Source organism: Neopsephotus bourkii, unplaced genomic scaffold (assembly GCF_033783945.1).
Source record: "Neopsephotus bourkii isolate Nb327-2 ecotype Australia unplaced genomic scaffold, CSIRO-AGI_Nbou_v1 NB_318, whole genome shotgun sequence".
Classification (NCBI taxonomy): Eukaryota; Metazoa; Chordata; class Aves; order Psittaciformes; family Psittacidae; genus Neopsephotus; species Neopsephotus bourkii.
The window spans coordinates 5676816-5691430 of record NW_026900826.1 but is presented as its reverse complement, the minus strand read 5'-3'; the positions used below and the strand labels follow the sequence as shown (position 1 = coordinate 5691430).

General features: G+C 36.9%; 2 protein-coding genes across 2 annotated transcripts in view; both read right to left on the bottom strand.

The window, feature by feature from the left end:
* LIPC (lipase C, hepatic type) overlaps positions 1 to 14615 on the bottom strand; it is a 241920-nt gene that overhangs the window by 102235 nt on the left and 125070 nt on the right. The window lies entirely within an intron of this gene.
* MINDY2 (MINDY lysine 48 deubiquitinase 2) overlaps positions 5794 to 14615 on the bottom strand; it is a 29572-nt gene continuing 20750 nt past the window's right edge. Inside the window, exons 7-9 of the mRNA XM_061347498.1 lie at positions 12650 to 12823; positions 11438 to 11611; positions 5794 to 10044 (exon numbers count right to left, since the gene is read on the bottom strand). Coding sequence (XP_061203482.1) covers positions 9925 to 10044; positions 11438 to 11611; positions 12650 to 12823 — 468 coding nt within the window. The 3' untranslated portion in view covers positions 5794 to 9924. The remainder of the gene's footprint in view (positions 10045 to 11437; positions 11612 to 12649; positions 12824 to 14615) is intronic.

Sequence of the window (14615 nt, the reverse complement as noted above, 5' to 3'; positions counted from 1 at the left end):
AAGATGGGAGGAGAGAGAAACCTGGGATAACAGCAGTTTCTGGAATTAATCTTGTCTGAATATCTAAAACTGTCAAATATTTATGTTTAAACAGAATAAATACACTGCATTAAGCAAGTGTGTCAGGACACGTTTATCCAGTAAGTAACTTATCTTCATGCACTTAATACAACTTCTCCATTGTTCAGTTCTCAGAAGAAAATTAAGAAGTTCAGTTTACTGAGGGTTTTGGGTTTGTTGGTGGTGTTTTTTTTTTTTTTTCCAGGAATTTCCAAAAGAAATAATTAAAACTTTGTTTCAAAAACTACATATGCATTTGGCTGGAGCAGGTACTGCTTTAGGTGTATCAACACATACAGACACATTTGCTCTAGCACGAATTTGTAGTGACTAATGGATCAAATGGGAAATACGAAAGTTTGTAATTTTAAAAGACAAAGCTATAGAGAGATACAAAAACAGAACTGGAGCTGTAACTAATCTTGCCAACAGTAAGCAAGTCTAGATGTATCATTTAACAGTTGGAATGCATAAACAGTATTTCCTGACATTTTTGCTTATTTAAATAAAAGTTACTTTGCGTAAGAGATTTAAAATATTGGAACAAATTAGGATGATGGGAAAGGGGGGGAGCCTGACTGAAATAAAACTGCAAAACCCCTTGTGAATTTGTAAAGTATTTAGATCAGAAGTCTGGAAAAGGACAGTGAGGTGTTTTGTTAGGGGTTTTTGTAAAGGGTTTCATCCAACCTTTATTAGTAGGAAAGAACATAAATACCTAAATGAAAAGTTTATTTAAGTTTGCTCACTTAAATTTGTTTACATACAACAAATATCAGAAGACTGTTAACCAAAATAAATCTCAGTAGGTTAAATAAACTATAGAGAGATTGATAACTGCAGACACTTTAAAAGAGAAAAGGATGTAATACTGTTTTCTTCACTCACACAAAAAGGAGTATTAAGATACAGCACTGGACTTCTCTGGAACTTATTTAAGTGTTCAAAATTTAACTATTTACAAGGAAAATGTTGTTTCCTTGTAGTCTTTAAAAACAATACAATAAAAACAATTAAGGCTTTTAAAATGCAAAACATTCAGTAGTTGAACTAGATGCCATTACAACATAGGATAATGGTGTAACATCAGGATGAAAAGGATTTTAGGCGCATATGTTAGTACAACTGATACTGCAGGACCAGAGTCAATGTTGTGTACTTCTAAGCTATGATTTTTAAAATCGTAACTTCTTCTCTGTCTTGGTAATGTAGAGTAGCTTGGCATTAGCTTTGATTTTTGGATTTCCTTTTAACACCAGCTATAGAGACCAAGGTAAACATTAGGTAACTTAACAGGCTCACAATTATGCTGATGGTTCATTGCGGCAGTTGCACAACTCTGGTGGGTCTAAGCATGGCCTCTTGAAGACTTACTAATCTGTGTGTCTCTTAAGAACTTCCCTAAAATACATAGGTATTTATATCAATATATAATTTGAATCTAAAAAGAGCCAGTCAAGACAGTTAATGTAATAAATTAAATTGAGTTAACACCATTCAACTAGGGGCAACTTCTGTAGGATTCATTTCTGTATGTCTGTTCTGCTCCTGTGATACCTCACTCTATTATGTACAGTTCTGGTGTCCTCAACATAAGGACATGGAGCTGTTGGAGCAAGTTCAGAGGAGAGCCAGGAGCATGATCAGGGGGCTGGAGCACCTCCTTCTCCCCTATGAAGATAGGCTGAGAAAGTTGGGGCTGTTCAGCCTGGAGAAGAGAAGCTGCATGGAGACCTCATTGCAGCCTTCTACTGTCTTAAGGGGGCCTATAAGGATACTGGAGAGGGATTCTTCATCAGGGACTGTAGCAATAGGACAAGGGGGAATGGGTACAAACTAAAACAGGGTAAGGTCAGGTTCTATACAAGTAAGAAACTTCACTGTGAGAGTGACAAGGCACTGGACCAGCCGTGCCAGTGTTCAAGGCCAGGTTGGGCAGGGCCTTGAGCAATCTGGCCCAGTGTGAGACATCCCTGCCCATGGCAGGGATTTGACCTAGATGAGCTTAAGGCCTTTCTGACACTAACCATTCTATGATTCTGTTTCATCAGTTGTATCGTATTTTCTTTAATAAGCTTACATGTCTGTGTAAAAGGTGATTATCAAATGTTGTACAAATAATAGCTATGCATCTATTGACCAGCTAAAAGGATAATCGGAAATTACGTATGTACACTTTGATGAGAGTTTCTTTCACTGAAAGCTATAGTATGAAAGATAAACCAAAACTGTCACTTAACTTAAAGGTTACTGTGGAGGAACTGATGACGGTATTGTTCGTTCCCTTATAAAGAAAGTCGCTGTAAGGTATTAACATTCTGTGAGTTTGAAGTACCAGTACAATTGTTCTGAGGGCTGACCTGTAAACAGTGACTATACGCTGCAGAAATGGGAAAAAACCCTCAAACCATCACAAGTGACATAATTTGCCAATAGCAATGGGGGTAGGGGTTTACAATTGCAGCTCATTTGTTAAGTCTGCCAGGGGTGCAGCTGGCCAAAAACCCAAAACATTTTTATTCACTTACCTCACATAGAACCCGTTTTCAAACTCTGAAGGACCTCACTAGAATTCAATTGTAAACAAAACTGTTAATTATTAAATCAGCCCTTTTTGGCTCTGGTTGATCTAGAATAACAAAAGCCCTACAATTAAGAGACCAGTTGATGCTCTGACAACAAAATATGGAATAGAAAATGAAGTCTCATTGGAAATAGGCTCACCATGCTGAAAAACTTGGAAAGCTGGAGACACAGCTAAATTCAAAATTGAACTGAATTTCTTCTCTGAGATTACACAGGATAATGTAACAGCAGCTTTCCTCTTTTGGAAAGAAAAAGGTAAACCCAGCATAGATTAAACTACATTTGGTCTGCAACTTTTCAAAAGAATAGTATTGGTCATCAGCTTCCTCAGCCCTTTGGAAGCTCCAGCTGAAGCTGCACATACAGGCAAAGCTGAAGCTGCATGTACAGCAGTTTTTTCTCCCAGCTCTCTGCTTCTAGAGCTGATACACACTGGTACTTAAATAACAAACATTTCAATAAATGCTAGAACTAGCTGGTGTAAGTCTGCACTGCAGTGTCCTGCTCCTCCTCATGGCTGTGTCTGGGGGTGGGAAGTTGGACTGAATAAACGTTTAATAGAGAAAGATTAGGGCAAGTGTCAAGTATTGCAATGCTGCTCCAGAAGTTTAAAAGGATCCTAAGACACATTCAGCCACCACTATGTCCTGCGACTACCAAGACAACCCTGACCTCTTCCTATTGCAGTGCACAGGAGACCATAGGAAAAAACCAAAATGTTGCATTACTTTGTTTAGAAATAATTCTTTTCCTGAAATTTATTCAATCCTTCCAGTGAAATTTCTACAGCTTAGGTTTGCTACTTACGAAACGGTTAGTTTTAAAAGGTGACTGCAGCATATGTAACTAAATACAGCATTCTCTTACAGAACCAAATAGTAAGGTGGGTTTAAAAAAAAATACTATATTCCATATAGACATACTACAAGACAAGGAAAACATTGTGTCAAATCATTACATTTCTGCAGAAACTTCTACATGTTCTTTAATTCCTAAGACCGAAAAAGACAAGTGTTACAAAGAGCATTTCAAGGTAGTTTCAAAGTCTATAGGAAAACAGTCATCTGATTTTCTGTATTTCTTCCACAGAAAGGAAGTGCAGTTATAGCATGGACAGAAGTAATCATGCTAGCTTTATTATAGCTGGCACATTAAATTATAATACAGACTTAATGACAATATGCACTTGGAATTAATACATTACATGGAGCAGTCCGTATCATCATGTCCTCGGTATTAAAATTGTTAGCAGTAGCTAAAGATGGCATGGTTATGTCTACTTAAACTACACTGTGTCTTCATGACATAAATTCATGAGCTGCATGAATTTACAGTAAAGGAACTGGGGCACCAAATCAAATGGGGCCTTTCAACAGCATCTGGCTAACACAGCTAGTCTTGTACAGCTCCTGCCTATTCTGTACTCACTGAGATGCAGCACATAACAACATTAATACCTTATTATCTCTGACTTCATAGTTTCCATTAAATTTTATAATTTGCCATTGCCAAAAATAACGTTTTAGCAATGGTAAAGAGCTTTATTTAGATTTTGCCTTTAACTATTCTACATCCATTGTATGTAAAAGCATCATAGTTGGTAAGCGTAAATACTGATTGTCAGTGTTATTTCTGTGCCTGAAGGCAGAAGTGTTCCTATCTGTATGCTCAGCAGTATTTACTAGGTTACAAGCATAAACATTAATTCAGCAGCTTCACAGACTTGAGCACATAAGCAAGCCCTAAGAAAAAATATTCAATGCAAATATTGACTGGATATGGACAGTTCATCTAAAGGGGGAAAAGAAAGGTCTGTTTTAATATTGTTATTTTGGAGCTTCCCCAAATCACCAATGACCCAAACCCAAGGATGTACCCCCACTTAGCTCATTTCAGTTCACAGACACACTGATGTTTCTTGTAATTGCAGTTTTGACCCTTTCCTTGGCATGTGCCAGTGATCCAGAGAAAAGAAGGCTGCAGACAAAACTAGCAGTTATCCCAGCTTTTCCTGAAACACCTTTAGAAATCTAAGAATGCCAAGCTATGTCAATGGAAGTTCTTCAATTATGCTTAGCATAATTCAACTTCAAAATATCACAGCTGAAGGCTTAACTCTCAAGTCTATGCAAGCTTTACTAATGGCTTCAAAATGAATGGGAACTTCAAACAGACTAAATGTCACATTACTTCATCCAACTCTGATGGGGAGTCTAAGATTCTGTGAGCTAAAGGCATCAGCTCATGATCATGACACTGGTATATCACTTATGATCCTTACGAATTTCACAATAGGTACAACTTGAGCTGGATGGGACCTAAACTGAAATCGGGTCAGCACTGAAGGACAGTTAAGAGTTTAATTAAAAAGATGTATAACTTACACGATTCTGTGTCCCTGTCCACTCCCAAGATCTGTATACATTTGGCTTAGTGTTTGACTATATCAATCATATTTCACCCTTAGCCCCAGCAAGCCTCTTAGCCAGGGCACCACCACCTGCTTCCTTAAATGTGTGATTCACCTAGTGATTAAAGCATTGTGCTGAGAATTCTATGCTGTCAAGTAAACACAGGATCATGACTTCTGAAGATAGACAGCTAAAGTCCTTAAATGCCAAAATCCTAGGAATTTCTCATTTCTGCACATGAAGCTTCTCCATTAGCACAAGTAAAACTACAAATCAGAGAAAGAACTGTAAATGCAGTAAAGAACTTTGAGGTTTCAGCAAGTTCTCCAGAGCTAGCTCTCCAGGGTAAAGAGAGCTTAGGGTAGAGGTGGTAAGAGCTGACATAATGACCAGAACTGAGCAGCAGGGAACTGACATTTAATACAAGTATTGTAAATTATGAGAGGGTCAGAGCAGCTCATCTTGACCTAGAAGCATTATGAGAGCACAAAAGAGAGTGTACAGGAACAGACAGTACCAACCCACTATGAAGTAACTGCTGGACCTTACCTAGATGAGAAGACTTGGCCACTGCATGCTGTGCTGCAGCTGTTTATGTGTGAAGTAAAAGCAAAATTAAGGACAAATCCCTAAACAATCTCAAAAGGTGATGTAGGGACTTTTATGTTCCAGCCTCTTTCCCCCTCGGCATTTCCCTATGGCGCTTCTTCCCCATCAAAGCAGGTGACAGTTGAACTTAAATACATTGCTTTTTTACTGGACAACTATCAGAAGTCTGTGAACATGAAGAAGCTATATGAAAGCACTGTGAAAGTTAACATCAAATTGACTTCTGTATAAATGATTTTGTGTAACAAAGTGTCATTCATCTCACCAAATTTTCCCACTCAAAACAACACTGCTAACAGTTTATTGCTAATTATGCTTCAAAAAAAGTAACTGCACTGGAATCACAAGATAAAATGCATATGTTTAAGTTCCTGCATGTGACATTTGCTATCATTAGACTATACGAACATTTTTCAGTGTCAGACTTTTCTTGCTACTGAGGTCTTGCTATCAGCATAGATGGAAGAAATGTCAGCATTATATTGCAAACAAACTAAGGCTTGTTACTTTTGTTTTTCTCTAATACGCTTTGTAATGCTGATACTGCATCAATTAACTTGCATTTCATGAGTCACCTGCTGCTTACAGTTACAACATTAAAGACTACTCTCACATAAAATGAATACTGCTCTTAATTCAGTATGTTGTCTTTTAGAATGTACTTTGTATAAACTTCAACAATTGACTATGATAAGCATCCTAATGGTAAGAAAGCTGATCTAAGCAACGAGCTAGCTTTGTATTGCAGGTCTATTGTAGCAGGAAAGAAGAAAGGTTCAATTAAATGTACATTATCTTCACCTTTTACTTGAGTATTTCCTGCTGAATACACCAAAAGTTCAATTTCAAGAACTCAAATTGCCTTTTATTACATACTGGAATTTTTTTTTTCCAAGAACCTGTGTGTACAAGTTTAAAGAAGCATTTAACAATAACGTGAAATACCAAATGGGAGTGGAGATCAGCAATCCAATGCGAGTGTACACAGAAGAGCATATGCTTCACTTGTAGGTTGTGTGTCTGTGACCCACAAGAGCAGCTCTGCAAAGACAATCTGAACACATGCTGACTAGATGACTAGCTACAAAATGTATTTTTTGCATTGTATTAAAGTGAATTTTCAGGAATGCTAGTTTTATCCTTGTGTTACAATCTGCCTCTGGATCTGCTGTGTTGGGTTGCAGATTCCATAAGCATCACAAGAAAAATAGTTCATTTGAGCATTTACAAAGTGCCTTTTAGTAAAACATTTATCACTATGGCAGTGCTCTTTGTTTTTTGCTAATTCCAAGAATACTTGTATTTAGCTTTATTTCACAACTACAATGCAACAACAAAAAATTCTAGGATTCTGTCTTCTGTGCTAGCTTTTATGTAGTGGAAAACAAATTCTACTCTACTTTTCTGCACACTTTCCTATATATTATGTAGGCATTTGGAGCATGTGCATGCTAAATTGTGTAAACAAATTTAAAGTATAAATCTGCACTCTTTCACCAGAACGTTAGCTTCAAAAAAGAGGCAAATGAAGCAGTCAGAAGTAAACATTGTCTTTCGGGTACTCCATCAATACTTTGTTTTCAAAGCTCATGGTTACAGATAAAAGCAATTCTGTTCATTATTTTTAACCACCAGATACTGTCAGAGATACCAACTGTGATAGTTGCTTTTGGAGTGCTTAGTCACAGTGGGGTACAAACAAAGCTTCCAGATGCGTCTCATTTTGAATACTAACAAGCTCATCCACTTAAAACTTTGGCTACTAACAAGCTCAGCCTGTGCAGAACAATGTCCTAGATTTCACAAATTCTTTACCTTTTTTCCAAAGCTTCAAGACCTGTAAAGAAAAAGATACAAACAGAGAACTGTTTGAACAGCATGTCTGCCATCTCATTTAACCTGAAACTCCTTACTCCTTTATTGAAAGGAAACCTGAATTATCTGGGAGTTCAGACTTCATGATGACTATTGGCATTTAACTCTTTTCCCTCTGTGACCACATGACATTACTGTAACTACAGTATTTTAGGTTTCAGGCACATCTGTCTGAAACTGGAAATGTTACATGAATTATTCTAATCTGAGCAAGTATCTTGGGGTGAAAAGATACACACTATAGCCACAATGCTGCTCCAGCTAGGTTTGTTGAAAAAGGAATTTAAAGTGACAGTACTGTCACTAAAAATAATAAGATAACAAACACTTAGCGTGACATATTTATTTTTCAAGGTCAATAAATAAATGTAAATACACAAATTTGGAGAAATCTTAGTAACAGAATGTTTTTAAACAACATTCTGGCTTAAAGTCTTTGTTATTGACACTACTGGAATATTTTCTGATCTGCTTAAAGTAGGTAAATCATTATGTTGGTGATCCTCCATCACATTAATTTGTTTGAAGAAGTTAGGCTGCTGCAAAGGAAAAAAGATGTCCACCTTTGCTTTGACAGAGAAAATTATCTGCATACATTACGTATTAAAATTACTTTTCTGGCCATGACTTTTCTAGATAATAGAGAAATCTTTAAATTTACAGTTTGTGTATTAGAGACCTCCTATTGTTCATTACTTCATTATTATAAAAGGGAAATTGTAACAAAAGTGGGAAAACCAAAAGAGGCATGAAAGAAAAAAAGCGATACAAACTGGCCCTTTAGTTAGTAAGACATTCTTCCTCTATCCATCTAATTTTCATCCTAGGTTCGTAACAGCAGCTTCTTACTGGTGGACAAGTGTTTAGACACGCTCTCCCTCAGAAATTCTCCAAACACCTGAAACCAGGAATGTCATATCCCACCTGTCTGCCTTCACTTTCCCAGATTATTGTATACTAATGCACTTACCCAGGCTTAGAGCACAAATATGTATCTTGTCCAGGAGAAGCAGCCTTTTTCAAAAGTATCTACAAATTGCTAAATAGAAATCTTTATCAAAAAGGTTCAGCAGGAAGGTAACTGTTACTGACTTCAAAGTGGACCGAGATCTGCAGTTCCCTCAAAATTCAGCGAGAGTTCTGTTCCTGCATTCTATAAATATTACAAGAGGCAACATGTTTATTTGGTTCCCATAAATTAGAAAAATCTGCTTTCCAAAAATTCTAAATTAGTAATTTAAAAACAAAATATTACACCTGACCACCTTCCCAAACAGTCTCTGAGAACAGCCTCGCTTCTCACCACCCTTCAGAAGTGTGCTTTTTAAGGATACATGATTTATAAAACAAATAAGTGTGGTTTTATCTACAGTACACTTGCTTAAATATACAAGTGGACATGTTAGCATCATGTTAAAGTTCAAGGTACTTCTGGAAAAAAGGCAGATAGTTATTTTAACTCTGCATTCTTACATAGAATAATGATTATTATAGACCTTAGTCACTTCTCATCATTCACCTATCATATAGAGAGGTCAATAAATAAGAACTTATCTGGTCCAGTTTACCTACAAGAGAAAATATACTAAAAGAAAAAAGAAGTTACCTATAAAATTACTTGTTTAACCCTGATAACATCTGAGTTGCCACACCCAGTTTGTAATTGCAAGAAAAGCAAACAATATTCATCTTGCTTATAAATAAATGCCCCATTCTCTATGACAATTTTTTGTGTGATGCCTATCAGGTCACATATTCTTGGGGCAAGAAAGCTGGCCAGGAGGTGCAATGATAGCAGTAACACAGTATAAATCTGGGTTAAAAAAAAATAAGAGCATACCAGATCCAGAAGCAAGGAAATCTGGACACACTGAGGAGGCAGTGCCCAGCTGTTATTCGGGCTCCTGTTTCATGAAGACTATACCCAGCCTAAGATATAGTTTCATACCATGTAAGTAACACAGAACTCCATTGTGCTAGTGTAAAGACTTCAGGAAAAAGTCTTACACAAAACAAATTACCTCCTTTGTTCAGAGTAGAAGATAAAATAGCTTACTAACTGATGTAATGAGTAATGGATGTCACTATGACACAAAACTGCCAAGATTTGTGTGTTCAGCTACAAGGTGCAGTATTTCTTATGACTAACTCAAAGCACAGCCACATCCAACTGTGATTTGGAATTCCATCTTGAGCAGCACGCGCCATGACTTTGCAGAAAGTCTGTATGATTGTAACAAAGTCACCCATCCTCTCTTGAAACATGAACAAAATCCATGGGGTAATCAGGCACAGGCGGCATGTAACAGGTTTGTCTTCCTTTTTACTCCTTGTTTTTGCTTCTGAGGACATGCACTTGGCTCCAGACTAAATCCATTTTCTCTTACAAGAGAACACAGCTATTCTTCTCTTTTTCTCTCTCTTTCTCTCGAGGCTCTTTTCGTTTGCGTTCATTACTCCCAGATTGTCTTCCGCTTGCTGGAGAAGCAGCACCTTGTACCTGCTATGTAGAAAAAATAAAGTGAACAAAACAAACATCACCGTACATGCAATCTGAAGTATTACTCTATGGTCAAGCTCACAAACAGAAGGTTCAACTTTATGTGAACCATCAGAATTCAGATAGGGTCCCTCTGTATGAATACTCCGGAACTGCTAAAACTTAGTATTTCTAAGAAATCGAGTCAGCTGAAAATGAAAATAAATTTCAAGTCCTGTGTGTCCCTTCCATTGTATCCACATGCTCAGATGGGTTGTTTCAATGCTAAAATGTGGCTTCCAGCTCTTTCTGACACTTCTATTTTACCATACTGGAATTTTTTCCTAGTTCCTTTTGTAAGGGTATAATCCACATGTCAGAAGTTGCAGAGTTAAAAGTGCTGGTTTTGATAGCTAGATACAGCAAAGCAGCAGCTTGCTGTGACTAGAAACTAGTTAAGAACTTGGCAAGGGAGCTGCTATACAAAGGCAACGTAAGCTATTCCAGCTGCTATCCATTCACAGCTGCAAATGAGTGCATGTTGTTAGGCAGCATTAAGCAGATTCCTCAGTTCTACCTTTCTGCAACCCGCAGTAGTGAATCTGTGTCTTAGAAATAGCTAGTGAAGATCTATTAAAGCAACACGCAGTGGAAATAAGACTTTTATTTGCCAAAATTCTTTCTTCATGCTTAACATCAATTGAAGGTTTTGATGCTTCAGGCCATCAAAGACTGAGCCTTCACATAGATTTTTCACCAATTTGTAAATAAAAGTAGTTTTAAAAGTCTTCAGTGGTTAAGATCTCCCTGAATCCAGAACACCAACTTAAACACTGCCTCTTGCACACAAGGTTTAGTTACATGGTAATTTTGGATATTAATGTGCATGAATCACATTTTCCAAACATGCAGTGCAACTGCTCATAGGGATGGGATAGAAGTTACACAGGGAGAAACTATACATTTCCTAATTAGAAACAGGACTGAATAAAATCGTGTATCAGAGTGAAACACCTAAAAATGTACAGCAACAAACTTTTGCAAGACAAAATAAAGACCAAACTTTGACTACTATCAAAAAGCTCGTTTGAATGCTATTTTGCAAGTAACATAAATATTGGCTAATATAATCTATGTAACCTTACATATTAACTCATCCCATTATTCCCACTTAAACCATATGAATGAAACTGTAACTTTGGTTAAGCTTGCTTTTTAGCATGTAAGTGGAAGCAACTGCTATATCTGCATGCACACTCCAACAATTACAGCATATTCCTTAAGATTCCTATACTCATCTCGTCACTTGCCATACAGAATGTAAACAGTCTTACCAGTGCAAAAGAATTACAAATGTAGATGTGTGTATGCAACTTAACAAAATTCATTATCATAGTCTCTAATAATACTTTCTTACCTGGACCTGAGCAGCTGCTTGTTCTTGTTCCTGATAGTACTGAGAAGCTCTCCTGTCCTCCTCTTCCTGGAGCTTCTTTGCTAGCTCTAGATCGCTGATTCCTTCTGGGATCTGTTCCCAGTTAATCTCTTGATTTTGCTGCTCTTGTTGTAGAGACAATGCCATCAGGTAATCCTAAACAGTAAACTTGTTTGTTAATGCTCTTCCACATAGACAAGAGGCAAGTCACATCAGTGAATTTTTCAGTATGTGCAGCTACACAATACTTCACTTTTCTTACAACCTCATCTTCAAATGTATTTACCTCATGGAAAAGACGAATTTGAGAACAAATCCATAACCTCACCTGCAGAAAGGCTGAACACAGCTACTTTACATTTTTCCTTTCACAGTGCCTATGTCACAGCATACAAAACACAAGAGCTATGTTTTGTTTACATGTGTTTTTGATAAATAAAATCTCTATCCGGTTCTCAATTCCATTACCTGGACAGCAGCAAAAGACAGTGTCAGCTCATATAAGTTCTACGTAGAAGTAGATTTTATTGCTGTTACTTCTGTCAGACTCTTTATTCTGCAAGAGATGCACTGCTTTCATTTATTAAAACCCATCTGTTTATTCATTTTCCCCCAGTATTTAAAAAACATTAATGGTGGTTATTATGAAAATAAACTTCTATGCTTATTCAAAATGTCACGTTTCCCAGGAGCTTCTTGCTATACGCTTATATATTACAAATGAGTTCCATCTCAGACACTAATTCAATGTAGTTAAAAAACCAAATGACCACCACCACACATGATTCGCTATGATTTTTGACCTACAGTCAGCAAAGTGGGCATCAGAAGGCAAAGTTCAGTTATGAAAATATTAATGACCTGAAAGGAATTTGTTATGGGGAGAAGTTTCGCAGTGCTGTTTCTGTTTCCATATGCAAGGCAGATATGACATTTCACCCAAGTTCTTTGCAGAAGGGGATTCTAGGAGATTAAAATTAGATTTTCCAAACTATTCACAGATGGCCCTGCTCTTCTTCCCTTGAAGTCATGCTAATACCTCAAAGTAGCACATGTGAGAACCCCAACCTAAGTAGCTAAAGAATTTTTTTATAGTCCTGTATATGCACAAGTACACAACTAAAAATGTACTAACTGTTACACATAGTCACAAGCAAAAAAGAGAAGTACAATAGAAAAGCAGAAATACAGTACTTGATCTATTTGATCCTGCTGCCCTCTGTAGACAGTTTCAGGGTCTGATGGAGGCCGTAGGTGGAATTCAGAATCACAGAAATTTCCATCACCATCCACATTGTGCAAGCTTTCCCAAACAACTTTCTCTTCTGTGAGAAAGCCCTGATCTGTCACCAGCAGGTAAAGCTGGCCCTATGCAGAAGAATAAAGAAAACCTGTAAAACTAAAACATTATTTTCTACAATCTGTTAGATTTAGCAGAAATGCTCAGCTAACACAACCGCTGCATTCCAGTAAAACATTCATTTAGATTTTTTAGCAAGATTAAAACATAAATGAATCAGTACAGAGCACTAAACCACCAGATACTAGCATTCATTGCTAAATTAACAGCCACACAGTTTCTGGATTCCATCTTGTAATTCTGTACTATTAATGAAAGTTCACATTCACTAAAAATTCATATAAAATATGAATATATACCTTTGCTATCTCCCTGTAAATGCAACTGAGAAGTATGCCTCAAGACTTGTAATGCAAATTTGAGTCCCAGGACAAATCGCATTAAACTCCAAAGGCAAGATCTGGAGACAAAGGTGATCTTTCCAAATAATCCAAGAGGCATTACCTCAAAACAACCGCATCTCAGACTTTATGTTTTATAATGGGGTTTAACAGAACGAAGTCTATTTCAATTGAAAAAAAGGCTAAATTTAAAATTCTTCCTATCAGTTGTCACCAGTAACTGCTTTTGTTGGATGTTGGCCTTTTTACAGTTCCACAAGGTCAGATTTCTTGATTTAAACACTGAAATTATAAAATGGGCTGGTCTGGGAGTGAAAGAGACAATGCTAACAAGTCCAGAAGCCAAGGTACAAGGAGGATGAAAGGCAAGTTTAGGCTGAAGGAATGGGAGAGGAGCTGAAATTAATGGGATATTACAAAACTGATTCTCAAGTAAAAGGAGATGGAGCTGCATGTTTGAGGGACAGCAAAGCAGCACAAAAATCCATGTCTGAATTTAAATTTAAATTAGATTTCAATCTTATCCTATTTATAATGTTTTTTAGAATTATACTCCAATGCAAGAATATTATTTACGCTAACAACCATATACCACAGGCACACACAAGGCAGTTCTGTTCTAATGATTCCCTAGGTTGACAGGCAAAAAATTAAAACATCACCCCTACTCAACAAGGGGTTGACTAGCTGACAGATTTCTCTCAAGTCACTAGAATACTGTCTATAGGATACAGTGAAATCCGAATCAGAGCTTTGCAATCCTACTAAGTTACAGCCATCCCTTCTATGGCTGGTACGTCATATGACAAAAATATGCTTTGAAGATTCACATGCAGCAATTGTTCTAATATTACCTAATATCACAAGATGTGCTTATACAAAAGGCCAAAGAGAACAAGTAAAAAACCCACAAAGGACACTGTTTTATCTTCAAGCTTTGGAATGGCAGTTTTCACAGCACAGGTGGGCTTACAGACATAAATGTAACCGTCAGCAGTAAGTCTGATCACATAACATGATCTAGGGGATTATCTTTCCCTCGGAAACCTACCTAAAAACTGTTTGCTACTTCTGATGCTTAAAAACCACATGAAGAAAATAAAAGCAAGGAATTTCACATCACCTCCAATTCATACAAAATACCTTTTTCACAGCAACTTAAATATAAGTCTTTAAAGAAGTCTTTAAAAAATGTAAAAAAATAAATCACAGAATCTTTAAGTTAAGTGTATTTGAACCTTTTCAATTTTATTTTGTCCAGTGCATTGACTCTAACAAAGCCTAAAAAGATAAAAAAGGGGGTTGAGGGCTGTCAAGTTTTCTTCTATTATGCCATATATTTTGAATTACTTTTTAAACGGCTCAGTGTAGCTTACTAAGAATACTGAAATAGAGAAATGTTAATGCCTTCATAATCTCCCAAGTATTAGAAGATGAACTTTCCACACACAAATATTAA